The sequence below is a fragment of the Nomascus leucogenys genome, chromosome 6, assembly GCF_006542625.1.
Source record: "Nomascus leucogenys isolate Asia chromosome 6, Asia_NLE_v1, whole genome shotgun sequence".
NCBI classification, from domain to species: Eukaryota; Metazoa; Chordata; class Mammalia; order Primates; family Hylobatidae; genus Nomascus; species Nomascus leucogenys.
This window is the reverse complement of record NC_044386.1, coordinates 211,055-237,907: the sequence shown is the minus strand read 5'-3', so window position 1 is coordinate 237,907 and position 26,853 is coordinate 211,055. Positions and strand designations below refer to the sequence as shown.

Sequence of the window (26,853 nt, the reverse complement as noted above, 5' to 3'; positions counted from 1 at the left end):
AAGATCCAGATGCAGCTGACACCCCCACTCACAGTCTCCTTTCTGCCTCTGTGCTGGGGACCCTGTTCAGGAGGTCTCCTCCCTCCAGTCGGGACTTGCCGTCCCCACTGTCATTGAACCCTCTGGCTCCCACTCACACTCCCAGCAGCTGGAGACACACCCCTTTCTCCTGGGCCACTGGTCTTCCCGGGACTCTGAACCAGAGGGGGCTAACACCTGGCAGGGATGGCAGCTGGGGCAGGACTGGAAGCCTCCGAGGACCCACCGCCAGCTCTGGGTACACCCACACTGGAGTCTGGTGCGGTGGGTCCCCAGAGCCCTACGAGCTGGACTCGGCCCCCAGTGGACGGCCACATGGCAGGTGCCCACGGCCGGCTGCAGCGCCAGGTCCCTCCCAAACAGGCCCAAGTTGGCTTCCCAGAAGTGTGGGGGCAAAGCTGCTCTTCATGGGCCTCCAGGAGTGGTGACCGTGACTGCCCCCTCCTGTCCTCTCCTGGCCACACCTTTGCCTCCCACAGGCAGGTCAGGCCAGGAGCCCCCAGGGCCCTGACCTCAGAGGCAGACAGGGGTGTGCTGACCCCTCGGGGCCAGGCCAGGACCTGGCACAGGCGCCTGCGGCTCTCTGATGGTGGCGTGGTTTCCCGGGTTCCCCATGACAGCTGTGGCTCCCAGGGAGCCACTTGGGCAGCCCTGGTCATGCCTGGCTTCCCTCTCCCACACCAGTTCCTCCTGGAGGACAGAGAAGGACCTGGGGAATTCTGTCTTTTGTTAAAAACCACCAGGGAGCTCCCTGCTGGGCACAGTCACGGTGGCGCCCGTCAGAGCTCCTGCTTCCAGGGTGCATTCCATTATTCCAAGTTCACTGTGCTGCAGTCAGCTCTCTGCCTGCCGCAGGGTGAGGGGGGAAGGTGGAGGGTGACAGGGGGAGGTGGAGGGTGATGGGGGGAGGTGGAGGTGGGGGCGGGAGGTGGACAGTGAGGGGCAAGTGCAAGGTGAGAGGGGAGTTGCAGGGTTGTGGGGGGAGGTGCAGGGTGGCTGTGGAGGGAGGTGCAGGGTTGTGGGGGAAAGTGTAGGGTTGTGGGGGGAGATGCAGGGTAGGGAGGGTGGGGAGGCACAGGCCAGCGGCCCCAGGTGAGGGTGGACGGGGTGCACCTGCGCCTCCACATCTGCACTGATGACTGAGGACCCAGAGCAGGGGGAGGGAAGGGCCCCCAGAGATGGCTGTGCCCCCATGTCCTGCTGTCCTGGGGAGAGCAGGGGGAGGGAAGGGCCCCCAGAGATGGCTGTGCCCCCATGTCCTGCTGTCCTGGGGAGAGCAGGGGGAGGGAGGGGCCCCCAGAGATGGCTGTGCCCCATGTCCTGCTGTCCTGGGGAGAGCAGGGGGAGGGAGGGCCCCAGAGATGGCTGTGCCCCAGTCCTGCTGTCTGGGGGGGGGGGGGGGGGGGGGGGGGGGGGGGGGGGGGGGGGGGGGGGGGGGGGGGGGGGGGGGGGGGGGGGGGGGGGGGGGGGGGGGGGAGGGCCCCAGAGATGGCTGTGCCCCCACATCCTGCTGTCTTGGGTCGTCGGACCAGGGGTCAAGTGATGCTGAGGGTCCCAGGTGGGTGGTCGTGGCTGCTGGCCTGGCCTGGCCTCCCTGACCCAGCCTCACCACACTGGGCCTGCGCCAGGCACCTGGTCAGCTGTCCACCCCCTCCACCCCCAAACCCAGGCTCTGAAGGGTCACAGGGCACAGCCTGCCTGACAAGGGAGAGCTGAAAGGGCGAAGGCCCATCTCTGTGGTCTTCTCTCTGCGGCTATAAATCCCATGGCTGTGTCTGGCAGGTCCTCCCGGTCAGTCAGCAGCTCCCAAGAGCTCCGTGGTGCAGCTGCACTGCCCCCACGTGGCCCAGGCTGTGTGCAGCTGCCTGGCCCTTGGGGCCTCACAGAGTGCAGTGAGGTTTGGCTCAGGGGCTTCCCTCACACAGGAAGGCATGGGCGGCCTCCCTGTAGGCGCCTCAGGATGGGGTCTGTGCTGGCAGTGTGGCTGGGCAGGGTGCACGGCAGCCCTGCTTCCCTGCGGGTTGGCACCCCCTCCACAGAGAATCCTCCACAACTCGTGAGCTTACTGCCCTCCAGGGACTCCCAGTTTTGTATCAGTGACTCCCACCAGGAGAGCAGGGGAGTCCCCCCTCCACACCTCCAGCTGCAAGAGGCTCCCCACTGCCTCCCCTTGACTCCTGGTGGCTGGGAGCTCCCTGGGACATGTCCCTCCCAACAGCCACAGCCCACCAGCCCGACAGGCTCTCTGCATCCAGGGGTTCCTTTGCCAGCAGGCCAGTCTGACACGCGTTTGTCCAGCGCGGTCTGACACGTGTTTGTCCAGCGCGCTACCCCTGCTGGTCCTCCGAGCGTGCGGTGCAGTGGCCCCACCGCCCTCCTCACTTTCTGCTAAAGAACTTCTGCTCTGGAATTTTCAGCAGCTTTTGTTCTCGTGAGTCTTCACGGTGGCCCCTCTCCAAGGCAGCCTCCCCGAGTCTGCCTGCGAACAGGAGCCCCCATGGCAGCCGTGTGCAGAGTACCTGAGTGTACCTCACACCTGTGAATCTGCCACACACCTGAGCATACTACAGACCTGTGCATCTGTCCCACACACAAGTGAGGTGCTGAGAAACACACACTTTATCTCCATCAGAGAAACATCCCATTGCTGTGAAAAGGAAACTTCATCCACAATCTGACGTTTTCTCTGTGAAAGTCTGTCTCACCTGGCCTTCGCCTGCTTTCTAGGAGTATGGAGCTAACCGCACACACACACCATTCCTTCCCCGGCAGCTGATACACAGGATGAGCACATCGGCCTCGGCATCACCTGTTGGCCCGTATCATCCATGGAGGACAAACCTTGATCATGCGTCTGGGGGCAGGTATCTCACCAGGGCTGACAGCTCCTCCAGAGTAGCAGGCTTCCCTGACCTAGGTAGGAATCCAGAGGCCAGAGAAGCTGCAGGTGTGGGGTGAGGGTTGCCCACTGCACAGGAGACAGCACGGGCAAGGGCCTGGAGATGTGGCTGGGGGGCTGCAGGGTGGCCACAGCAGCTGCCCTCAACCCAAGCACGGAGACCTCACAGGCCTAAGGCTGAAGGAGGAGTGAGGGCAGCTCCCAGGGTGGGGTGGGTGCAGCTACTGGACACTGAGTCCAGGTGCCCATGAGGCGAGGGAGAAGTCGCTGGGTGCCTGGCCGTGGAGGCCTGGGTGAGGAAGGCCTCATGAATTGGGAGCTTGGGGCCTGGACAAGGAAGTTGACCTCATGGAGTAGAGCTTGGGGTCATCTGCTGCAGAATCATGGGGGTGCCAGGGTCTAGGGAGGCACCCAGCGTGGATGGCTGAGGATCCTCACAGACTGCCCTGGGATCCCCATGACTGAGGTCATGAGGTCAGTCCCAGCCCCACACACCTTGGGTCTGACCCTGCCACACCCAGGCCTCACGTCCAGTGATGTTCTAATCCACTAACTACGGGCACCACAGATGGGAAACCCACGGTGCCAGGCCCCACCTGTGGCTAGCACAGGCCAACAGACCCCCAATTTCACCCACCAGAACCCAAATCTGAAATATGAATACCCCACCCACTTCTTCCACACAAGCTCTGGCTTCAGCAGGTTCTAGGGGAGGCCACGTGCCAGCGCGAGGGGTGGCGGTTGCAAGAGGATGTGGTGAGCGAGGCTGCAGGTGCTGCCAGGGGACACACACACCAGCCAGGACCGCGGGACAGACCCACATGGCCACAGGCCGCACAGACGGCTGTGGGCAAGGACCCCCCCCCCCGCAGCCTGGCAGGTGGTGCGACCAGCGGAGTAGCCAACTAGGAGCAGATGAGGACAGCACAGTGCAGGCCCCACGCCAACCCGGGGGCCACACGGGGCCTGGGCACCTGAGAAGGGGCCAGCACAGATCGGCGGTGTAGCCAGAGGGAGCAGCCAGACCCCCAAGCCCACATCCCTCCCCCTCCCAGCCCCAGGGAGCCTGGAGTGCCTGCTCCAGAGGGATAAGTATCCAGAGGGCCCCAGGCCAAGTGCAGGTGGGCAGTGTGGGGGGTCATCTGGAGCACAGATGCAGCCCCAGCCCCCACCCCCCACAGCACACCTGCCCAGCTTAAGAGACTGGGGGCTTTTTCCAGGAAACCCTCACCCTCAACACACCGAGCAGGGGTTTGAACAGGTCGAAGATCCCAAGAGACCAAAACGAACAGAGAAAAGTTGTGCACAACTGTGTGGAAGGAGCAGGCGTTCTGAGACCAGAGGCTGCAGCCCCAAAACCAGACGCGTCACCGTGGAAGGGAAGCTCCGGAGAATGAGGCTGGGGCTCGGGAGTGTCGACCCAGGAGAGCCCGGCACTGCACAGCGAGGCACGGAGGCGGACCGGGCAGCACTGGCAGTGCACCGAGGCGAGCAGAATGCGCCGGGTGGCCACATGCTGCAGGCCACGTGCAGAGACGGCAGGGCACAGCGTGGCTAAATCATTAGTGATGGAAATGCACAACCTGCTATACCAGATTGGATTCCTTCATCCAAATGGAGCGGTTTTATGAAATTTAACCTCCTGAACAGAGGGTGAGACAGCCCCTCTGGATTTTCACAAGCAGAGCTGTGCACACTGGGCTGGACAATGTTCCAGAAGGTGCCCAGGACCCTGGGAGGTCCCAGGCGAGCCAGTGCATCTGACACAGTGACTGTCTGAGGACCAGGGCATGGGGCCTGGTTCCTGGACCTATTTGATTTGAAAAGCTGAAGGCAGACCACACGTCTAACATTCCCTTTATTGCTTACGTCACATATTCCAATGAATACAATAAACTCCTTTTTAAAAAAGTAAGGCACATGAAAAGCCTTTTGTGTAAGTTCCATATTATTTTAAAATTCCTCTTGGCTAATAAAAGCATTTCCACTATAGAATCAGAGACATCTAGAAAAGCACATGATAGATTTTTTTGCAAGCAGAATGCCTGAAACATTACATTTACCTCATGGCACAATGAGACAGTCACCAAATCCAATGTCTGCATTAGAACGATACAGCTACTGTTACAGTTGCAAAACCATTAATCAGCTTATCCACATATGTACAGCTGGGTCCCCACGTGGCAAAATCTAAAGGAAGAGCAGCGTCTAACTGCACCTGTGCTCCATTCCCTCACAGACAGGAACTCTGGCATTTTGGCTCTTTCCATGTCGTGCTGCTCTCCACGAGAGGCCAGGGTCATACGATACTGAAGACCATGGACAGGTACTGTTCGTACGACACCTGAATCCAGCCGTCCTGATCCGTGTCGTAACGTCTGAATATATCCGTCAACCTCTGGGGAGAAAACAGGCGTTTAAATCTCGATAGTAAACGGAAGGAGCAAGGTGCACTGGGACAAAGGCATGTAGGGACCCAATTTCAGAAGCACATGTCACCTCCTGAAGGAGCCCAGCACAGGGAGGCACAGGTGGGGCTGGAGCTGTTCACACAGACAGTGGGAGTGCGAAGAACACAGGGCTGCAGGGCTGGCTCCGCTACATCCAGCCCTGACTGAGCCCGACCCCAGGCCCTGGGCCCTTCCTTCTCCCCCTGCAGACCGTCCCGTGGAAGCCCCCCACGCTCCGGTGGCTCGCCTCTGCTGCGGGGACCACCTGGGCCATGTGGAGCTCAGGACACAGCAGGGGGATGCCCAGCCAGATGGGCTTGTGACATCACGGGGGCTTCAGGTTCCTCCAGCCCAGCCCACCCCTCCCTCCAACAGCCGAGGGTCCAGGCCAGGTCAGCGGCAGAGACAGGGTGGCCACCTACACTCTCGTAACAGGGATGGTTAAGTGACACTTCTAGATGATGGACTTGGGGCAACCATAAAATACCCTGAAGATTCAGGCCAGCCTGGTGACTCTCGCCTGTGATCCCAGCACTTTGGGAGTCCAAGGCGGGAGGATCGCTTGAGCCTGAGGGTGGAGGCTGCAGTGAGCCGTGTTTGCACCACCACACTCCGGCCTGGGTGATAGAGCAAGGGTCTCTCAAAAAAGAAGAAGAAAATGTGACAAGGGAAGACACAGCAGTCCTCGCATATCAAGACCTGCAGGAATGTGGACAGGGTGTGGTGACTCTCGCCTGGGATCCCAGCTACTCAGGAGGCCAAGGCAGAAGGATCGCTTGAGCCTCGGGGTCGAGGCTGCAGTGAGCTGTTTACACCACCACATTCCAGCTGGGGTGACAGAGCGAGACTCCATCTCAAAAAAAAAAAAACCCTGGAGGAACACGCCACAGCCACCACCAGGCTCCTTGACTTGGCAGAGGCCACGGCCTCACCAAACTCCAGAGCACCGCGATGGATAATGCTATAATGCTGGCTTAGAGAGTAACGGTAATTTTCCTTTCTTTCTATTTTGGATACTTTGTGTTTTTCTAGGGTTTCTAAAAGTGTTCATGTTATTTGTTAGAAAATAATTTTCAAAAAGCCTTTATCCCTTCGGAAAAAGCAGATATATAAAAACGTTTGTGAGGGAATTTTAACTTGCGGCCTGCAGCTTTCTTTTCTTTCCCATTCCCCATCTGCCTAGTGCTCAGGGTCACTCTCCAAGGGTGAGGACAGCCTGGGAATTGGCTGTCAGGCCCTCCCCACGTGGTCTGGAGCAGGGCCTTGAGGAGGCAGCATCTCCCAGGAGGAGCTACGCTTGCTGCAGATGTGCCTTGGAAGGCGCTGGAGAGGTTGCTGTGAGGCCGCCTGTGTTACTCCAGCTACCGAAAGCTCACACAAGATCAACGTTAACTTACAGAACACAATCTCAAAGGAAGATCTGAATCCTATGGCAATTCAGACGCAGTACAAAACAAGATTTTACACTGCATCTTTTTCGCTTTTTTGTTTTTTTTTTTTTTGAGACAGGGTCTGGCTCTGTCACCCGGGCTGGAGTGCAGTGGTGTGATCTTGGCTCACTGCAACCTCCACCTCCTGGGCTCAAGTGATTCTCCTGCCTCAGCCTCCTGAGTAGCTGGGACTACAGGCATGCGAAACCAGGCCCAGACTACACCTTTTTGAAAGTGTTCAGAGAACATTGTAAAAATGTCATCCAACCTGGCAGGAACCCCGAGAGGCAGGGGCAGGAAAGGTTCCCCAGCCGTAGAGTTTTGAAGCTTCCATGTTCACAGACCTGGTTCTCCAACAAATCCCTGAAGAACAGGGACTGATGAACCCATGCCAAACGGGAGGAAACTCACTTTTACAGATCTAGCATCTTAATTATTATACAGAATAAACAATTTGGGAACGTTTTCCAAATTTCCACATTATTTCTAAAACCCCTTGCTGTTCCTCTCTCTCACTGAATTCCAAGGCCAACAAGACAGGACCTCGAGGAATCTGGTAGAGACCTGGATCACCACCTGCAAACAGCAGTCGGGGTCTGTGTGGAGCTCCCAGGCGGGTCCCCAGCCCTGCTCTCCATCGCCCCTGGGTCTCAGAGAGCCCAGCAGGACAGACACCACCAAAGAGCTTGCCTTGCAGGTAAGGGTGCATTACGAGCTCCTGCAGACACTGGTGTGCACAGGAAGAGCTCAGAGACCCCACCGAGGGCAGCCTGAGTGCCCACGGGCTCCACAGCTGACCTCACACACAGACGGCAGGACACAGTGATGACACAACAGAAAACATGCCCATTTTCTCAGAATAAAAGTTTTTGTAAAAATACACCATAGTTGGCCAGGCATGGTGGCTCATGTCTGTAATCCCAGCACTTTGGGAGGCTAAGGCGGGCAGATTACTTGAGGTCAGGAGTTTGAGATCTGCCTGGCCAACATGCCAAAATTCCGTCTTTACTAAAAATACGAAAATTAGCTGGGTGTCACCTGTAATCCCAGCTACTGGGGAGGATGAGGCAGGAGAATCGCTTGAACCTGGGAGGCAGAGGTTGGAGTGAGCCAGGATCGTGCCACTGCACTCCAGTCTGGGTGACAGAGCGAGACTCGGTCTCAAAAAAAAAAAAACAAAAAAACCCACAACACCAGAACATACGTGTAAATAACCCACCGGATACTGAAAAACCGCGTCTTGCAGATGGGCTGCTCTGTGCCACTTCCAAGGGGAGGAAAACATGTTTGTCCACACTTCCACTAACCAGCTACTTCTCCAAAGATGACACTCACTTTTATAAGCTCCAAAAACTAACTCTACATACGCCCGACTCCTTAGATTGAAGGTCAGGTGCATCAAGCTGGCAAGCAAACCCCTCCCACCACCACAACAAACCCACGTGAAGCCACTCCGTCACCTGCAGGACGATGCAGCCCTGGATGAAGTCATCGAAGGCGATCTGCCCCCGTCCCTGCCTGTCGAACTTTCGAATGAGGATGTCGTGGAACTGGTCAGAGAGCCGGTAGCCTTGAAGGGGGAAAGTCGGAGTCAGAGAGGGCTGGGAGAGACAGGAGGTATGTGCCAACGCCCACCCCTCCCGCCAAGGCCCACAGCCTCTAACACACACGATGCAAGGCTGTGTGGGAACGGAAGTGCAAATTCCCTCAAAGGCACTCAGAACTGAGACATTTCCCGAATACATTATTCTGTAATGAGCTGACATCTCCAGTGCATGGAGTGACTCCTTGAGACCATGACCCCGGAAGGAGGAGTGAGTGGGACGCTGCCATTAGTCACTCCTGTGAATTAGGACTACTCACCTCCGGGAAGCACTCACCAAACATCACCCCACAGGGCGGCCACGCTCAGTTTCGTGAACCCAGTGGAGTTACTTTCAAAGTCCTTATTGATTTTATTATGTTTATTAGCCTAGATAAGAAAATTCTGAATGATTCACTGCCCTGGGTTGTCCATCACCAGATAATGCTTTGAAAACTAAAATTTCACAGAAGGCTTCCAGTTATACAAAGTGTCAATGTCAGGAAATGGGAGTGGCTGGGGGATGTACCCCCACCTGCCATGAGGGACTGAAGGGCACACAGTGGCAAGGCGACCTCGCAAAGGTCCAAGTCACTGCAGGGCCACCAAGGGCTAGGATTCTGTTTCCAGTTCACCGAGGCTGTCCTGAAAAAGGCCTCCCACAGGGAGAGGGCTCCGAAGACGTGTGGATGCAGCAGGTGTGTTCGGGGACCCCGGAGGGCACACCCCGCCTGCCGCCTTCCCTTCCCTCCCTTGAAATCCCGCTGCCTTCGTGACTGTGGCATATCCTTACTGACTCAGGAGGCAAGATCCAGATGCTGACATATTTCTACTGGTTTTCAGTCCTGCTGGAATCTCTGCAGGGACGTGTGCACCTACTGTCTGAATCTCACAGTTAATCACCTACGCAAACAGCCATTTTATGGATCAAGAGTCAAGCACACAAACATGAACACAGTGCCTTCCAGAGTAGTCAGGGCATTCTGTCATTTAAGTTCAGGGGTCCCTAAATGTGCAACAGCAGAGTTGCCTCAGACCCTCCTTCCCTGCAAGCTGAGAAGACAGGACCTCCCATTACATTCAGAAAGAGATGGCAGAGTTGTGAACGGCTGCCACTTTTTCTGGTCCCTACTACTCCCACCTCCTCACTCCCTGCACCGGGGCTGAGCCCAGCCTGCTGAGAACAGAGCCTGGGACACGGCCACAGGGACATTGCCTGTCTGAGAGTGCACAGGGGACGGCGGCCATCACTGGTGTACACGGGGATGGTGGCCATCACTGGTGTACACGGGGGACGGCGGCCATCACTGGTGTACAGGGGGACGGCGGCCATCACTGGTGTACAGGGGGACGGCGGCCATCACTGGTGTACAGGGGGACGGCGGCCATCACTGGTGTACAGGGGGGACAGAGGTCATTACTGGTCTCCTGCCAAGGCTGAGGAAGGACAGAGGAGATGCTGACAGAGGCACAAGAACTCCAGTCTGCACAGACAACAGGAGCAACCCCACTGCCTCTGGAATTAACTTCCAGTTTCCTTGGTCATCAGTAATAGTGAAGGGAAAACAAAGGCAAAGTCAGACAGTAAAATGAGGGATGAACAAACGAACTACAAAAAGAATGTTTATCCGAGAAGGCAAAACCCAACAGCAACTGTTTGAGTTTCTGTTCATGAAAGTCAGTCCACGTGAGGCCACCAGCGTCCTCGGGCCCACCCCCGACACACCCCTTCCTTGCCAAGGTCTTTCTCCTCTTTCGGACTCTCTGAAATGCTGTGAACGAGCCAAGCAAAGCCGTGACCTCCTCAGAAATCATCTCTTCACCTCTGAGGACAAACAAGCTGCCCTCCTCAACAGGCTGAGGCTCCCTGGGGCTCCCCCAGCTCTTGGTGGCCTGGTACAGTGGCAGAGGACCACGGCGGAGGAACTGTTCTCCGCCCGACTGCCTTTGTCAGACACGCACTGCCCACCGGAGGGGAGAATCTCACTGGCTGTTTACGGCAACCTAAACCGCACGTGCTGAGTCACCTGGCCTGGTGCCGGGTGATGAGTGCTGGAATGTGAGGACGCCTTCTTCACCTTTTCACTTCAGGTCTCTGAGTGTGGCACACAGTTGATGTTAACAATAAAGGCTTAAAAAAAACGAATGGGTGGATTATGAAATCCACCACGTGGCCCCATCAGAGACATCCGGGAAGAAATCTCGCAGGCTCCACCACCCTGGTGATTCCCTCGTGCCGGCCACTGAGCCCAACTGCAGCCTCCCTGCTTCATCTGAGAGCAGAACACTTGTTCATAGGGGCCAAGACAAAAGAAGAATTTTTGCTTCTGAGGCCGACTTCCTAACAGTTATTATGGGAAATCTCTCAAAGTAATCAAAATACAAAAAGGATGACAATGCCCCTTTCCACGGAAGACATGGGAGATGGCCCTGGAGAGTAAGAACCAAACGCAGGAGGAAACTCGTTAGGGTAACCAGAGAAAACGCTGCAACGGGATACTGCACGCCAGGAAAAGCCTGGAGGTCGGGAAGGGTTCTGCTGCTGCACAACACAAGCAGGCCTGCCCACTCCGGGGCACGAGGAAGGCTGCGTGACCGGCCGTGCCTCCCGCCATAGCTAAGCACAGTTTTCTGGGAAGTCTTTGGCCAGACCAGGACGAAGAGGGCCTCAGAGACCAGGGAGCACTGTCCGCAGCAACTTCCGCTGCGCATTCTGAGGACCGATGGTCACCGCCACAGGCAAAGGAGCTCCAGGGCCTGACAAGGTTAGGAAAAGAAGATGTCCATGACACCAGAGGTCGCTTGTCTAAAAATAACTTCAGGCTGGTCCTGAAGTCCATGTGGCCCTGGCCGCACTCGGCAGCACTGGCCTCCCTGGCCCCCAGGACCGCTCTCTGTGGAGGGTGGCATCCTTCCCTCCCAGCCCTTCTGTACCTGCCCCAGGGAAGAGGAGCCGGCCAGGGTTCCCTCCAGTTTCCCCACCCAAGGGCACAGCAAGGTCAGCTGCATTCCAAGTGCCAGTTCAGAGCCATCCAGCCCAAATCCTGGCTCGCAGCTGGTCAGCTCAGAACTGCTTCTTGAGGAGACCCAGTGTCCACAGCCGGCTCTGTGGACAAGCTAGTAAGGTGATAAAGAAAAGAGAAAGAAAGGCATGCTGGAAGGAAACACGAGAGGCGACGTGCTTAGATAAGTGAGACTCCAGGTGTCTCGGAGGTACTCAGGTAGAATCGAATTTTCCTCACTGTTTCTAAGGAGCCTTTTAAGTAAATCACGGAAGCGGCTTCATAACGGGCCAGATGAGATCTGCCTAGATTAGAATCTCGGTGCAGCCACCAAGAGCCTCAGGCTGGCCCCAAACATGCCCGCTGTTCCTCTGTAAATAAAACCCGCTTCCTCTCAGATCTGAGACCAGCACGGGAAGCCCCGTGGACAGGCCCTATGGACACGCTCTGGACAGGTACTGTGAACACTCCACCCAAGGCACACCGTCACACGTGTGTGTGCACACGCGTCGAGCACACACATGCACAGAGTACGCACATGCGGAACACACTTGAGAATGAGCACGTGCTCCGCCTCTGATGCTGTTCTGAGGTGCACGGCACACGTGTGCACACACACGCCGAGCACACACACGCCAAGCACACCTGAGAATGGGCACGTGTTCTGCCTAACGCCCCTTCTGAGGCGCACAGTTTGGACCTGGTGACTGACAGCTGTTTCTCAGGTGACTGTCGCGTTTTCAACACGCTTTGATCTATCATGAAATATAAGTTGCCCTGCCCCACGGTATTTTCACAGATCCACTTTTAAATGATTTCAAAAGCCACATTCTCAGTTTTGCTCGCGACATCATTCCACTTCACAAAAGATGAACGGCTTGCATAGCCCTTATCTCATTTTGGATAAAAAACTGCATAAACGCATCCATGTCAAGGATCACCTTCCGACATGAGCAATATCAAGTATGAACCTGCATGATGTCAACAAAAACTGTACATAGCCTGGTTAGACAATCAGTTACGTTCAACAAGGTTTAAAAAACTTCAGCGGCTCCAAGGTTCCAAAATGAAACACGCTACACAAGCCAGAGTGAGTGAGTTACCAAAACCTGAGAGGGCCTGCTTCAGCTCGTTCTTATCAATCATCCCAGAGTTGTCCCGGTCGTACGTGCGGAAGACGTTCTGCCAATCCGTGATGTACTTCCACACACCCATGAACTCGGTGAAGTTCACGCCGGCCTTGTTCTCACGGTCAAACATGGCTGAGACAGAGAGGAACAAAGAGTCAAGCAGCAAAAGATCAGTCGCAGCAAACTCACTTGAGGCTTCCCACCAGACCTCAGCCCTCAGAGCCTGGCGGGGCCCCACTGCTGACCACTAACCAGGGGCTGGGCAGTGCATGCCTGTCTGTGAATGGGGTGAAATCCCTCAAAGTCTTGTCACCTTTGCCCTGGGTGGGGGTGTGGGGGATTGTCCCCGAGCCCTGGCCCCCTAAGTTCCATGAGAAGGTGCACTTGCAGCTGTGAGGCAGGCCGTGCAATGGGATGTGTGAGGAAATCCGGCCGCAGCCACGACGGAAAGAAGAGCAGAGCTTCACACTCAGCTTCCGAGGCACAGGGAAGGTAAGTGGCCCCAGCTCCCCTGGCTCCTGGGTCTCGGCCTAGAACACGAATCTAATTCCCAGAGCTGACCCTCCGACTCTCCAGGGCCCACAGCACTGGTGGAGGCTAGGAACAGCCCTGTCAGGAAAACCTGCTTTAATTAGAAACAGACCCTCGCCTATGTCCTATTTGCTTTCAGTCTAACTCCAGGTCCAGATACAAAAGAATCTACAACTACCTTTATGTGTAGTTGCAGTATGGCTAAAAAACAGAGAAAAATTCAGTGTGAATTACTGCTGCAGAGAAAACGATAAACCACGTGGTCTCTTTTCAAGAACAGAGGTTCATATAGGACTGCAATAAGACTACTCCTGGTTTGATCAGAAATGTTACAATTAAATGAAAATCCACAGGATGAAAAATCATGTGAGAAACAGCATCGATGTTTCTTCCCAACAGTCCACAACCCTGTGTGCAACCAGGAGCTGTTTTTCACATGACTGTTCCACGACGTGCACCGTTCCACGACGTGCACCGTTCCATGACGCATGCGGCGTGTGGACCAGGGGCTGTTTTTCACATGACTATTCCACGCTGTGTGCAGTGTGTGTGCACAATGCTGGCGCGTGCAGGACCCACTGCGCACCACACCCCAGCACAGAAGGACGCTGGGTGAGCTGCACCCCAGGGTAAGGGCTCCGCAGAGGAGTGGCTCCCAGGCCATTCCTCTCTGGTGGGGAGGTAGCTCCCCATGTATCAACACCTTTTCTAGCACTATAGGCTGAGCCCTGCCACTACTACGCTTCCAAGTTTTCTCTCCCTCCATCAGTGTGACGTGGTGACATATGCAGGACCAGCAGGGCGCAATCATCTGGAAAAGCCCCCAGCTACACCCGCACTAGGACTCAGACGCCTCACCACACACGGGCTCTGCAAGGAATTCAGGGAATCCTCACAAGACTAAAACACGTGCATGGACGGGAGGTGAGGGAACGAGCCCCAGGCTGCTCTGGGAAACCTCGAGACACAATGTTGTGATCCCTGTGAGGCAGAACTGAACCTGGGATTCCATATTAAAGAGGCCTGAAGGGGGCCACACCTCCCAGCAAAGGGAACCTTCCAGAAATCAAGTGGGGTGGGGATGGAAACACGACTCTCCCGAACACCTGCCTGCACCTGGAGCTGCAGCTCACACCCCAGCTACCGTCTGGGCATGGGGGTGCACGCCTGCAATCCCCACTCTTTAGGCTGAGGCAGGAGGATTGCGTGAGCCCAGGAATTCCAGACCAGGCCTGGGCAACACAGGGACACCCTGTCTCTTAAAAGAAACAAACAAAAACCCGGCTGCCTATACAGCTGGGGAGACCCTGGACCCAAAGAAATGATGCAGACCCTCACATTAAGGCTACACATGAACCCACAAAACAAACAAAAATTACAGAAACATCAAGGAAGTTGGTCACTCTGTGTGGGCTTGAGCAGGAAAAATAACTGGCCGTAGACCACCCTCCCAAGGACTCCAACGCACTGTCAAGGGCTCCACGTCACAAATGCCTAGCGCTTTTCAAAGACATGTTCTTAAAACCGAAGACAATCACGTGAAATATTTGAATAAAGGATGGAATCACAAAAATAAATAAGCAATGTCTATCAAAAACACCCTGATAAGATGTGAAAGTAACCAATAATTTAGAAATTTTAAATAGATGTCATTGTTAGAATTAGAAACTGAAAGGACAGGTTACACAGTACATTAAAAATAAACAGAATAAAGAATAGAGCAAACATGCACAGAGAGACGTGAAAAGGTACAGAGACAGGGGGAAAGGGACGAAAGGGCCCACGCTCATCTAAGTGGAATTCCAGAAGGGAGCAAAGTGATACGGACCCACAGACAAAGGAAACACAAGCGGGTACCCAAGCAGGTGGGATACAAAGCAGCCCAGGCTGGTCCGTCTGCCGATACTTACATATGATCGACCTGACAGTCACTGGATTAAAGGGAGTCCACGTGCCTGAAAACAAACAACAACAGGAGTTAAAGTAAAAGGAAAATCTTTCTGGGACACTGAGTTTCTGATCTATACCTGGAGGCCCCAGGAAAAGCAGTGGGGGCTCTAAGGTAGTGGTTTTCTGGACACTCCAGGTGACATGTCGGCTGCCACGACTCCTGGGAGGGGGCCAAAGCACTGCCTGGTGGGGTCGCACCCTGCTGTATGTGGGAGTCCTTCGTGGCCTCCCAGACCTCCAAGGCCGTCCACAGTCATCGCGGCTGGACACGCACTCTTATTTAACAGATAACCAAGAAATGGTTCTGTATCATTTTACACACGGAATTTTTCAAGGATGCAGCCACCAGCTAAGCTGAGAAGTTCTCACTTAGTTCTGTTAGAGAACTTCACGAATTCCCATTTCAGAAAATCCATCATCAAGGCCACCACTGCCTGCAGACACCTGAGTGTAGCTCAGTCGCTGTGGCATTCACACTAATTCTACCGAAAGGTGCAAGTCCCAGACCCCTTCCTTCCGTTCTCCCTCAGTAATCATCCTAAGCACGGTGAAGACATCCATCACACCACACTTCAAAAATTCCCGACAAATTACAGTCTGGGCTTTATGTGATTTTCCTTGAAACGGAACAGGAAAGCTGTACTATCCTCAGACTCATTGTTGAATCTGATACCCTTGAGTGCTCACAACCATTTATCAACTATGAGGATGAAGACTCACTGATAACCTTCACACACAAGAACCTATCTTCAGAGTGATTTGTACCTTCAGTAATTTCCATACTCACTAAAAATGAACTAAAAAAATATTTTTAATGTCAAGAGAGACCAGTGGCTCTCCTCATACCCCATCTGTATTAGACACACAGTTTTTTTTTTTTTTTTAATACACAAAAATGCCACAGTCCTGGGCAGCACACAGACAGCCCCCTGATCTCCGAGAACAATGTCAGGCTCCCGGTGTAGCACGGGCGGTGGGGTCTGCTGGCACGGTCCCTTAGGCCTCTACGTGCCATCACTCTGGGCTCATGGGGCTCCTCCTAGTGCCATGCCCACTCTCACCTGAAGTGCGTCCCCTCCTAAGACACACACACCCTCCCTCCAGCTCCTTCCTTTCCTTCTTCAGGGAGCCTTCCACAGGGGTACCACGTTCTCCCAGCCCAGAAGTTAAATCCATTTGCTCTGCCTGAGCACCTCCCAACTTCCCCTTGGGAAGATCCCACCCTCCAGCAGTTATGCAGGGAAGCTGTGCTCTTCCCACAACGGCAGGTGCACCTGAACCCACGGCACATACACACAGCAGCAGTCGACGACCCGCCCTCCAGCAGTTATGTGGGGAAGCTGTGCTCTTCCCACAAAGACAGGTGCACCTGAACCTGAGGCACACACACAGCAGCACTTGACCAGCATCTGTTAAGCTGAATAGAGTGATAATCTGCAGGAATACCTTTCTGTAGGCTTTACAGGTATCTGGAGGGAGAGTAGGCAGGCATATGTATATAGAGGTATTCAGAAAGGTCAGAATTACTAAAAACTAGTGTTACAAAAGCAAAGACAGGCTACAGAGAACCCACAAGGCAAAGAAAGAGGACAACTCTAAACACCAAAGAGCATCCCTGCCTCACCCAATTCCATCTGGTCTCCCCCATTCTTCACCGCTGTGTGCAGCAACCTAGTGTCGGCACACAAGGGTGACCTGCTCTGACCCAGTGCTGACGAGAAGCCCCAGGAGCCAAAGCCCTTGGAAGCCTCCTGGGCAATCAATCCTCTGTCTTCACGCCATGAGCTTCTTCTCCTCTGTCTTCTGCATCCGTGGCCCTGGACTGACTGTGTGGAGCTGGATGAGAGCTAAGTCCTCAAGTGAAGGCTGCACTGTAAGGTGTCCTGATCATAAGTAGAAGCTTCTCTGGGCCACCTCAGCAAATAACACGGCCAAACAAGTTTTAAACCAAAGCAACACAGGTTAAAACACAAGCAAGATGATAATGCTGCAGTACAGGCACAGAGAAGCTCAGGTGCCATCCAGACAGGTGCGCGTGGAGTGTGCCGAGATGGTGCATTCCTGAGAGCTGGGGCCCAGGAGGAACCGGACGGCCATACTGGGGTCTTCTGGAGTATTCTAAGGATTGCCCAGGAGAGCAGAGGTTGTCCCAGGATTAATCAAGGATCAGAGGGAGGCAGCCACCCCACTAGAAAGGGCCGCTGAGGGATGGACACTCCTGCTGTCTCCACTCGCCTTCCTTGCCAACCACAGCAGGGTCTGGCTTCTCCATAGAAACCGAGAGAACCATCACAAGGCCTAACGGCCGCAACAAGCTGAAACACCGTGGTGCACAGGCATTTCACGCCTCGGTTACATTAGGTGCTAGACATACCTGGGCAACCGCCTGAAAACCTAAGTAGATGTTGTGCTTGGCCCAAGGCCATGGAGTCACTTGTCACCAAATCCCAAGCCTTCCCCTGAAGCCCTGCCAAGGTGAGTTTCTGGTGAAAGCATGAAAGACTGCATGGGGGTCCCTGAGACCACCCTCCAACTTGAAAGGGTACAGAGTAAACCAGCCAAGGGAAAGGGCTGCTGGGGAAGCCAGGCACTTCCAGAGCCCCTCCCAGCGGAGCCACACAGGGTGCGCCGGATTCCTCCAGCAAGAAGCTGGGACAGCTAGTGCCGTTGTGCGGACCAGGGAGGCTCTCCTGAACCTGGGGGTCAGGGAAGTTCCAGCCATCCACAGGGAAAGCAAGTGTCTGCCATCCGTCACCTTGTTGGTCAACTACGCAGGCAGAGTAGTGCAACATGGCTCAAGTCTCTCTCATCAGTCAGAACACTGCAAGAGCTCAGTTCCCAGGAGCCAGCCAAGGGTGCCTCCTGGGAACGTGCAGGGTTTGCGCAATCCAGGCCCACTGAGTTAACTCCTTCCCACATAGGCAGATCAAATCTGCTCCATCACCAGGGGCAACAAATATCATCACCCACATCCCTGGGCCCATGTGAGAGAAGGACAGTGATGGGACACTGGACATGTACTTCACAGGGCACCGTCCTGCTTCCGAGGTCTGATTTTTCTCAGTTCTCTTTAATGTGGGATCTCCAAGAAAGCCTCAACTGTATTTGATTAAAAAAAAAAAATACCGGCCGGGTGCAGTGGCCCACGCCTGTAATCCCAGCACTTTGGGAGACCAAGGCGGGTGGATCATGAGGTCAGGAGTTCGAGACTAGCCTGACCAACATGGTGAAACCCCGTCTCTACTAAAAACACAAAAATTCCTGTAATCCCAGCACTTTGGGAGGCCAAGGCAGGTGGATCACCAGGTCAGGAGATCGAGACCATCCTAGCTAACACGGTGAAACCCTGTCTCTACTAAAAATACAAAAAATTAGCCGGGCATGGCGGTGTGCGCCTGTAGTCCCAGCTACTCAGGGGGCTGAGGCAGGAGAATGGCGTGAACCCAGGACGCAGAGCTTGCAGTGAGCCGAGATCGCGCCACTGCACTCCAGCCTGGGCAACAGAGTGAGACTCCGTCTTACAGAAAGAAAAAAAAAAAGCCTTCAAAAGAACATAAGAATTATTTCTTAAAGTCAGCTTTAAAAACGCCCCTTAAAAATACAACGTTATATTAAGGCAAACCTACTTCAGAAGCACAGAGACCTTGAAAAAAGTTAATTTCTTGTAATTCCAAGATGTTCTGGGAACGAGAAATAAGCACAGAAAATGGGCCAGGAGGATAATGGATGAAACTGATGGGCTGATCACGGTTCCAGGATGGTCTCACCATGGAGGTGACGGGGTGAGCACTGCAGTGCAGGACTGGGGGTGCCACAGGAACGGGTGCCCCAGGTAGGGCGTTGTCCAGGAAGGATGAGAAACCTGAGAACCGCTGGGGGGGAGCAGCTTGGGGGGAGCAGCTGGACAGAGCAGCTGGGGGGAACAGCTGGGTGGGAGCAGCTGGGGGGAACAGCTGGAGAGAGCAGCTGGGGGAACAGCTGGAGAGAGCAGCTGGGTGAGAACAGCTGGGTGGGAGCAGCTGGGGGGAACAGCTGGGGGGAGCAGCTGGGTGGGAGCAGCGGGGGGGGAGCAGCTGGGTGGGAGCAGCGGGGGGGGAAAAAGCTGGGTGGGAGCAGCTGGGGGGGAGCAGGGTCCACCGGCTGCAGGGGGGTGGGGAGAGGAGCCCATGAGGGCCTGAGAGCAGCGAGGCCGGGGAGGAACCCTAATCCCTCATCTGCACATGACATGGGGCCGGCCAGAGTCCCATAGAGCTTGGAACGGAGCTGGGGAGGAGCGTTTGCCAGGCCTCCCGTCCCCTCCTTCTTCCCAATGGGATTGCTCCTGAAGGAAGAAGAACCCATCGAGTCCTTGTAAATGTGCTGAGGAGAGAACCTGACACTGCCTGGTGCTCACTCCTGGGGAGCCACTATCTCAGGTGGTCCTGGTACCGTGAAGCTTCTGGGCTCAGGTCCGTGGCACCTGGAAAATGTCGTGTTTAAGTGAAATGATCTTTAAAGCCCAAGAGGAAATGTTCCAGGCATCCCTCAGAGGCCCCATGAGGCAGGAAGGACAGTGGGGCTACGAGGGCCCCCAGCTTCTCCAGCTCGACCTGTGCCTGGAAATTACTCCCTGATATCAACAGCAGAGCTGGACGCTGTGATCTGTGGGACTCTACCCTTAATGGCTTCATTTATTTACTTGGATCTAACCTTATATTTATCTATGTAAAGAAATAAATTTGTCATTTGCTAGATTCACCTGCGCTTGAGACATCTTTTTAAGAATATTTTCCTAGCCGTTAAAGAACATAAGTTAATTTTCTTTTTTCATTTCCCTATTGCTATGTGACAAAAGGTAGTATTCTATACTTTTTGTATTAAAGGACTTCAAATTACTGATGCTTTAGATGACTTCTGAAGTCTTTGCCATATTCTGAATGAAGAATGCAAGCCCCAGGTTAAAAAGATCAACAATTAAATCGCAGGTGTGTGTTCACCAGGAGGCCTGGTGTCATTTTCTTGTTGGCCGTTTGCGATTTGCTGAGAGGGAAGATCTCGTGGGGTGTTCTCACCACAGCCACAGGCCCAAGGAAGCCCCCAGGAGGTGCAGAATTCCTCAATTGCTTTGATTTGGTGATGGTTTCATGGGTGTTTGCTCAGGTTAAGTCTCACCAAAGTGCACACATTAAATGTGTGCAGCTCTTTGTGTAGCAATTATACCTCAAAAAAGCTGAAACACTTTTACACTTGAAATAATCGAAGTGACATTTTAATCTAAAGGTATACAAATCTACAGCCTACATGGCTTTTTCCATGAGAGTCTCATTTACAAGAGAAACACGATTATGAAATCGGTACCCTTTACTTTTAAAGGGTAACGGAAGAAGAATAAGGTTCTGTTAGGGCAGCACTTATACTCTCCCCCATGTTTATTCTGTGGTTAACCACATGGTAGATCTGCAGTGATTCAGGAAGATGAATTATCTTCCACACACAAAAGTTCAGTCCTCTGGCATGTACGAACCCTGGTGTGGTTTTTGCACAACGTTCTGCCTGGGATGCATGGGGGGAAGCTGTGATAACAGGATCGGGATTCATTCATGCTTCACTCATCCAGGAGGCCTGCGACTGCCCGGCACAGTGCGGGCTGAGCCTCCAGCGCCGAGCACCAGACACTCCACCCTCCTGAGGCACTTGTGCGGATGCAGGTGAGACGCCCAGACCAGGAGTGTGTGCGTGGGGGGTCGGGCACCAGAGAACTTGAGATGAGATTCAACTGTGTGGACGGGCTGTTGGCTCCCGGGCTGGGGAGGCATAAAGACGAATCCCAGGGACCCTTGCCCCGAAAAGCTGCCATGTACATTTAGTAGAAGACTGTCCATGAAAACAGACTCTCAGAAGCAAGGAGGGGCCTCGACGGGCCCCCCCGCCCATGTGCAATGCCAGGTCTTACTCTCTCTGCCCCCGAAGGGAGCGTCCTCCTCACCTTTCTGGTCCACCTTCCCTTGCCTTGTCTGCAATCGTCCACTGAATTCCTGAAGCCCCAGTCTTTTTGATGTGGACTACTTTGAGCTCAACATAAATCAATTAATGAGCAGCGTGTTTTTGCTGCTTCATCCACTCACACACTGAGACCCATTCATGTCTCCGGGGTTCCCTCACTCGCCTTGCGCTGGCTGACTCCACTGAGGGACTTCTGGGATGTCCTCATCCATCTGCAGTGAACGAGCATTTGGATCTTTTCCCACTTGGGTTTGTGCAAACAGTGACACCAGGTGCATCTGAAATACGCCACGTGCCCAGGTGCACGCGGGGCGTGTGCAGCTCCCTGACCCCTCTGTGGCGAGACAGCACTGAGGCCCAGGGTGAAGTGGGGAGGTGCGGGTGTGGGGCCAGGCTGGGGTAGGGGAGAGGACACTGGATTCTGGGCCTCGTCTGAGGGCTGAGAGGCAGGCGTCGTGGCAGATCAGATCTGGTGTTGAACTGGCCTGATTGTCCCAGAGAATTGATGTTCATGGTTTCCCTGAATAACATAGAAATGGATCCTTGTGGTCTTAAAACTTGAGAAAGTGACATTTGTCTTATTTGAGTTCCTTTCTTAGGAAACTAACCATCAGGCCTCCCGGGTAGTGTGAAGAAAGAGAGACTCACCAGATCACGGCATCTGGACAGTGAGATGCCAAACCCCTCACCCATCACGAGTGCCTGACCAGCCACCTGCCTCCTCCTGACAAACTCCTCTTCCTCACTCTCCCTAATTCCTGTTTTCCTTACACACAGTCACATTTCTTCCCTGCTATATAGTCAGGAAGATGGATTTGAAGCTGATCTCCCATCTCCTGGCCTGTAGCTTCTGATGCACGCCTTCTTCATTGGCAGTAACCATCGTCTTAGTGATTGGCTTTCTGTGTGGTGAGCAGTGGGATCTGGAACAAACCCCTGCATTCCGGGAACAGGGAGAGCAGCCTCAGCAGGCCCCCAGCCATAAGTGCAGTCATGACGACCAAGGACCCACACCAGCCCCCAAAGGTGAATGTGGACAAGAAAAAAAGGCTCCTGAGGACCCAGCCAGAATTCCTGCAACGTCACGGAGAATCATGGCCACCCGGCCCATGCCCCCTTGAAGGGCACCTGCAAGACTCATCTCATTTGTCTTTCTTTCCTGGCCGTCTTCAAATCTCCTTCACCACAACCTTGTGATCCTGAGATTCCATGAAGATGTGCATTGTTTTACTATATTGCTTTAATTTACTCTGCCGGCTATCTGGAGAAATGCAACCTCATCAGCAGAAATTATTTCCTCCCTGCCGCTTTTTAAATCTATTATTTCCTACAGCCAGGTACTGAGCCCTTCAATTGAGGTCTAAACCCTCCACTCTCTCCCTCTGGGATTACCAAGCCTGTGGTTTCAGTTCCATGCTCCCAGGTAGATTATGTCAACTCAAAGTCCAACAGGCTTATGAAATACTATTTGTGGTTTTTTTTTCCTTAATTTTAAGAGTTTTTTTAAATATGTTTTTGTTTCATGGAGGTGACACCCTTTGTCTTTGACTTGTGGGAGCCTTCCTCTTTCAGTCTGCGTGTACTGAAGCCAGTGTTTGCTGTTCAGCCTCTCAGCCACAGCAGCCCACAGTGAGGTGCAGGTGCTCACGCCATCGCCCCAGAGAGCTCCTCCATTCACCCCTCCACCCACAGCCCCTCGAAACCACCGTCCTGCTCCCCGACACGGTAGCACTGTCTTCTCCAAGATGTCATGTGGCGGCATCCTTCGGCCTGTGCCCACCGAAACTAGCTTCCTTCACCGGGCATGTGGCCTGGGAGACCTGGGGCATTTGGGTGCATCTTTCCACTGCTGGTCGGTGCCCCCTATGTGGAAGCATCTGCGTTGGTTCACGCCTTCTCCTGCCGATGGACATTTTGTTTTCTTCCAGTTATTGGCAATGAGGAATGAGGCCTAAACACTTGTGTGCAGGTGTGTGTGTGCACGTTTTTTTCTCTTGGGGGACATTTCAGGACGGGGTTGCTGGATGACGTGGTAAGGATGTGCTTAACTTCATAAGAAACTCCCGGACCACTTTCCAGCATGGTGGGACCCCTCCCATTCCCACTGTAGCTTATGAGGGTCCCAATTCCTCTGCATCATCACTAGAACCTGGGTTGGCCCATGGTTCTTGTCTGTTTTTAGCCATTTTAATAGATTTGCAGAGGTACTGTTGACTGTCATTTCTCCAGCATCTCTATGATGTTGAGCCTCTTTCTCGGACAATACGCCCTCCTTATACCTTCTTTGATGAGGCCTCCATTCAAATATTTGCCCTCTCTTTAATACTGGGGTTTTTACTTTCTTATCGTTAAGTTTTGATGGTTCTTCATATATTCTGCGTGCCAGTACGTTGTGAGATGTGTGATTCACAAATATTTTTTCTATACCATAGTTTGTATTTCATTCTCTTTAGATTTTTATATTGTTTTATAGAATTATAATTTTAAATTTATGACTAAATTTAATTTGTCCATCTTTCATGAATCATGCTTTTGGTGTCATGTCTAAGAACTTTTCGCCTAACCCCAGGCCATACAAATTTTCCCCTGTGTTTTTACCTAAGGGTTTGATAGCGTTATGTTCTCCATTTAGGCCTTTAATAAATGTTGAGTAACATTTTGTGTCAGCCATAGCCATACCTTTCTCCACCTCTCACAGTATCGTGGGCATTTGCAGCTCCCAGTGCCCTGTGCTGTTCCTGTCTTCTTGGTCTGCTCTTCCTGTGAGTTTCAGGGTATGTCTTAGTGCTGGCGCTGTCCTGGTCCATCAGGGGGTCCGGGGTCCCGTGGGCTTGTCCGTGTGGGAAGGTCGGGACTGTGATGTTGATGGGATGCCCTGTGAGTCAGGAGGAGGTGCTGATGGGGGTTTCCATGGAGGAGAGGTGTTTGGTTTTCCGGATGGGGCAGACTTGAGAGGGGACAAACTTGAGAAATGTCACCAATGAGAAGCCCAGGCAGAGCAGGTCTCGGGGCCGCCCAGCCGTGTGGGAGCCAAACGTGGATGTGTCAGTGGCCATGCCAGGAGGTAAACCCTCAACCAAGGGCCTCTGGGTGTCCAAGGCCAAGTCTTGTTCAAGAGGTGCGTTCAGCTGAGCCAACCATGGCAGAAATGCATAAGGGAGATCCCATGGTTCCTCTGTTTAAATCCCCTGCTAATCCCACCCGACTCAGAGAAGGAGCCAAGTCCTCACAGCAGCCTGCAACCCCCGCCTGACTCGGCCTCCTCTTGGCTCTGATTCTCTGTACCCTTCTATCCCTCTCTGTCTCTTCTCCCATCAGAGAGGAGATCTGGCACGTTTATCCTGGTGGATTCAAAGCCATCTTTGCCACACAGATAGTCACCGGAATGAATAGGTATAATCTACAAAGAGTCCTTTTGAAAAAGAAAAAGGCAGGCCGGGCATGGTGGCTCATGCCTGTAATCCCAGCACTTTGGGAGGCTGAGGTGGGAGAATCACCTGAGGTCAGGAGTTTCAGACCAGCCTGGACAACATGGTGAAACCCCATCTCTAGTAAAAATATAAAAATTAGCTGGGCATGGTGGCACGTGCCTGTAATCCCAGCCACTCGGGAAGCTGAGGCAGGAGAATCATTTGAACCCAGAAGGTGGAGGTTGCAGTGAGCTGAGATCGCGCCACCGCACTCCAGCCTGGGTGACAGAGTGAGACTCTGTCTCAAAAACATAATAATAGGAATAATAAAGGAAAAGTGCAAAAACTCAAACAACTTCACAGAAACTGGGCAAAAGAGCTGAACCGGCCCTCCACAGAAGAGGAAATGTGGAGGAATGGCTAATGAAAACATGAAGAGGGGCTCAGCCTAACGGGGAGATATCACGTGACACCCACCAGACGGGCAAAAATCCCACCACCCAATCCATGCCGGTGTTGGGGAGAATGGAGAGAAGCAGGAACACCAGGCACTGCTAAGAACGGTTGTGAAGTATATTTCTGTTATGCTTGTATATGAAAGAGTGTGAGTTGTGGGTTATGAGGAAAATTACAGTTCTTACCTGGGATGAAATTTTAAAACTTGAAAGCTACTGACCAGAAGAAACTTGCACTTGTGTACAAAAGAAACGCCCAAGAACGTTCCCAACAAAACACAGTCCTAAGGACCCCAACCTGGCCAAACACTCATCCACAGGAAGATGAAGACATTTCCCATGTTCCCCTCAGACGATGGGAGATCACGCAGCAATGAAATGAACCATGTCAGTGTGGGTGGGTCTCAGGGAGAGAATGGAGGAAAAAACAGACACAGAGCAGATGCTCAGAGCCACGCAGGAGAATTTCCTCACATCAAAGTTCAAAACTACAGCCGAGGCAACAGAGCAACACCCTGCCTCAAAAAGAAAACAAAGTTCAAAAACTAAATGGCACATTTTTTAGGGATGTACACACATGGTGAAAGAAACGTACTATGAAGGAAAGTGTGGGAATAATAAAGACTAAAGCAGGAAGTGATTCCCTCCGTAGGAGAAGGGAAGGGACCGGGACTCCGGCAGGGCTTCCAGGGAGCATCCAAAGTGATGTCTCTTGAGATTCTACTCCCTAAACTTGGTGGCGGTCCTCTGTGTCCAACGTGTCAATATTCTGTATACCTTACCCATACTGTACAAATGCTTTATTTCTACTCAATATTTAGAAGACAGTTATAAACAAGATGCACTAAATAGCAAGGTGGCAGATGAACATCAGGAAGGAACATCCAGGAGGTTCCATCCACGGAACCTCACCATGGATACGCTTGTGATCAAGGGCCTGGTCTCCCCTCAAGACACGGTCACAGATCTGTGACAGAGGCTACATCATCATAGAAGTGGAGGCCACACCATCATAGAAGGATCACAGAGGCCATCACAGAGGCCACACCATCATAGAAGGGGAGGCCACACCATCATAGAAGTGATCACAGAGGCCATCACAGAGGCCACACCATCATAGAAGTGGAGCAGGCCAGCCGGGACAGGGTCCTTCTGTGGCACCTGCTGCATCACCAGGCTGTGTGAACGGACTCAATTGCCAGAACTCACAGAACAGCAGTATGAGCACCAAAACCTCACAGGAAAAATGGTAAGTTCTAAGTTTCTCCATTAACAGTAACTCTCAGATTAATCTCTGTCATCCATCACTTCTCCAAGAAATAACTTTTTAGGTTGACGTGCCAGGCGCCATGTTGGAGGGTTGGTGGTAGCGGCTTGGGGAGGTGCTCCCTCTGTCGGTCTCACTCTCTCACACGCCTCCCCTGGCTCCCTTCGTTCCCCCCCCACCCCACTTGCCCTGCGTGCTGGAGTGTGTGCGAGGGAGTGGGAGGACGTCGGGGGTGGGGGGAGGCGTTCCGGTCCCCAACAGACCCGCGGAGGGAGGCGGAGGCCGTGAGGGACTCCGGGAAGCCATGGACGTCGAGGGGCTCCAGGAGGTGCTGAAAGATTTTGAGAAGAGGGGGAAAAAGAAAGCTTGTCCTGTCCTGGATCAGTTTCTTTGTCATGTAGCCAAGACTGGAGAAACAGATTCAGTGGTCCCAATTTAAAGACTATTTTATTTTCAAACAGGAGAAAGTGATGGATGATTTCAGAACTTCAGCTCCTGAGGCAAGAGGTCCTCCCAACCCTAATGTCGAATATATTCCCTTTGATGAAATGAAGGAAAGAATACTGAAAATTGTCACTGGATTTAAGGTATCCCTTTTACTATTCAGCGACTGTGTGAATTGTTAACAGGTCCAAGGAGAAACTATACAGGAACAGACAAACTTCTCAGAGGAGTCGAAAAGAATGTGATGGTTGTTAGCTGTGATTATCCTTCTTCAGAGAAAAA

At 53.3% G+C, this 26,853-nt stretch overlaps 1 protein-coding gene across 2 annotated transcripts in view; it reads right to left on the bottom strand.

Annotated features, from left to right (window-relative positions):
• Nucleotides 1-4,778: 4,778 nt before the first annotated feature.
• PDCD6 (programmed cell death 6) overlaps nucleotides 4,779-26,853 on the bottom strand; it is a 43,033-nt gene continuing 20,958 nt past the window's right edge. Inside the window, exons 3-6 of one of the 2 annotated variants that reach the window (XM_003263162.3) lie at nucleotides 14,974-15,018; nucleotides 12,506-12,664; nucleotides 8,279-8,388; nucleotides 4,779-5,336 (exon numbers count right to left, since the gene is read on the bottom strand). In XM_003263162.3, the coding sequence (XP_003263210.1) occupies nucleotides 5,238-5,336; nucleotides 8,279-8,388; nucleotides 12,506-12,664; nucleotides 14,974-15,018 (413 nt within the window). In that variant the 3' untranslated portion in view covers nucleotides 4,779-5,237. The remainder of the gene's footprint in view (nucleotides 5,337-8,278; nucleotides 8,389-12,505; nucleotides 12,665-14,973; nucleotides 15,019-26,853) is intronic. The other variant, XM_012501656.2, reaches the window with a different exon arrangement.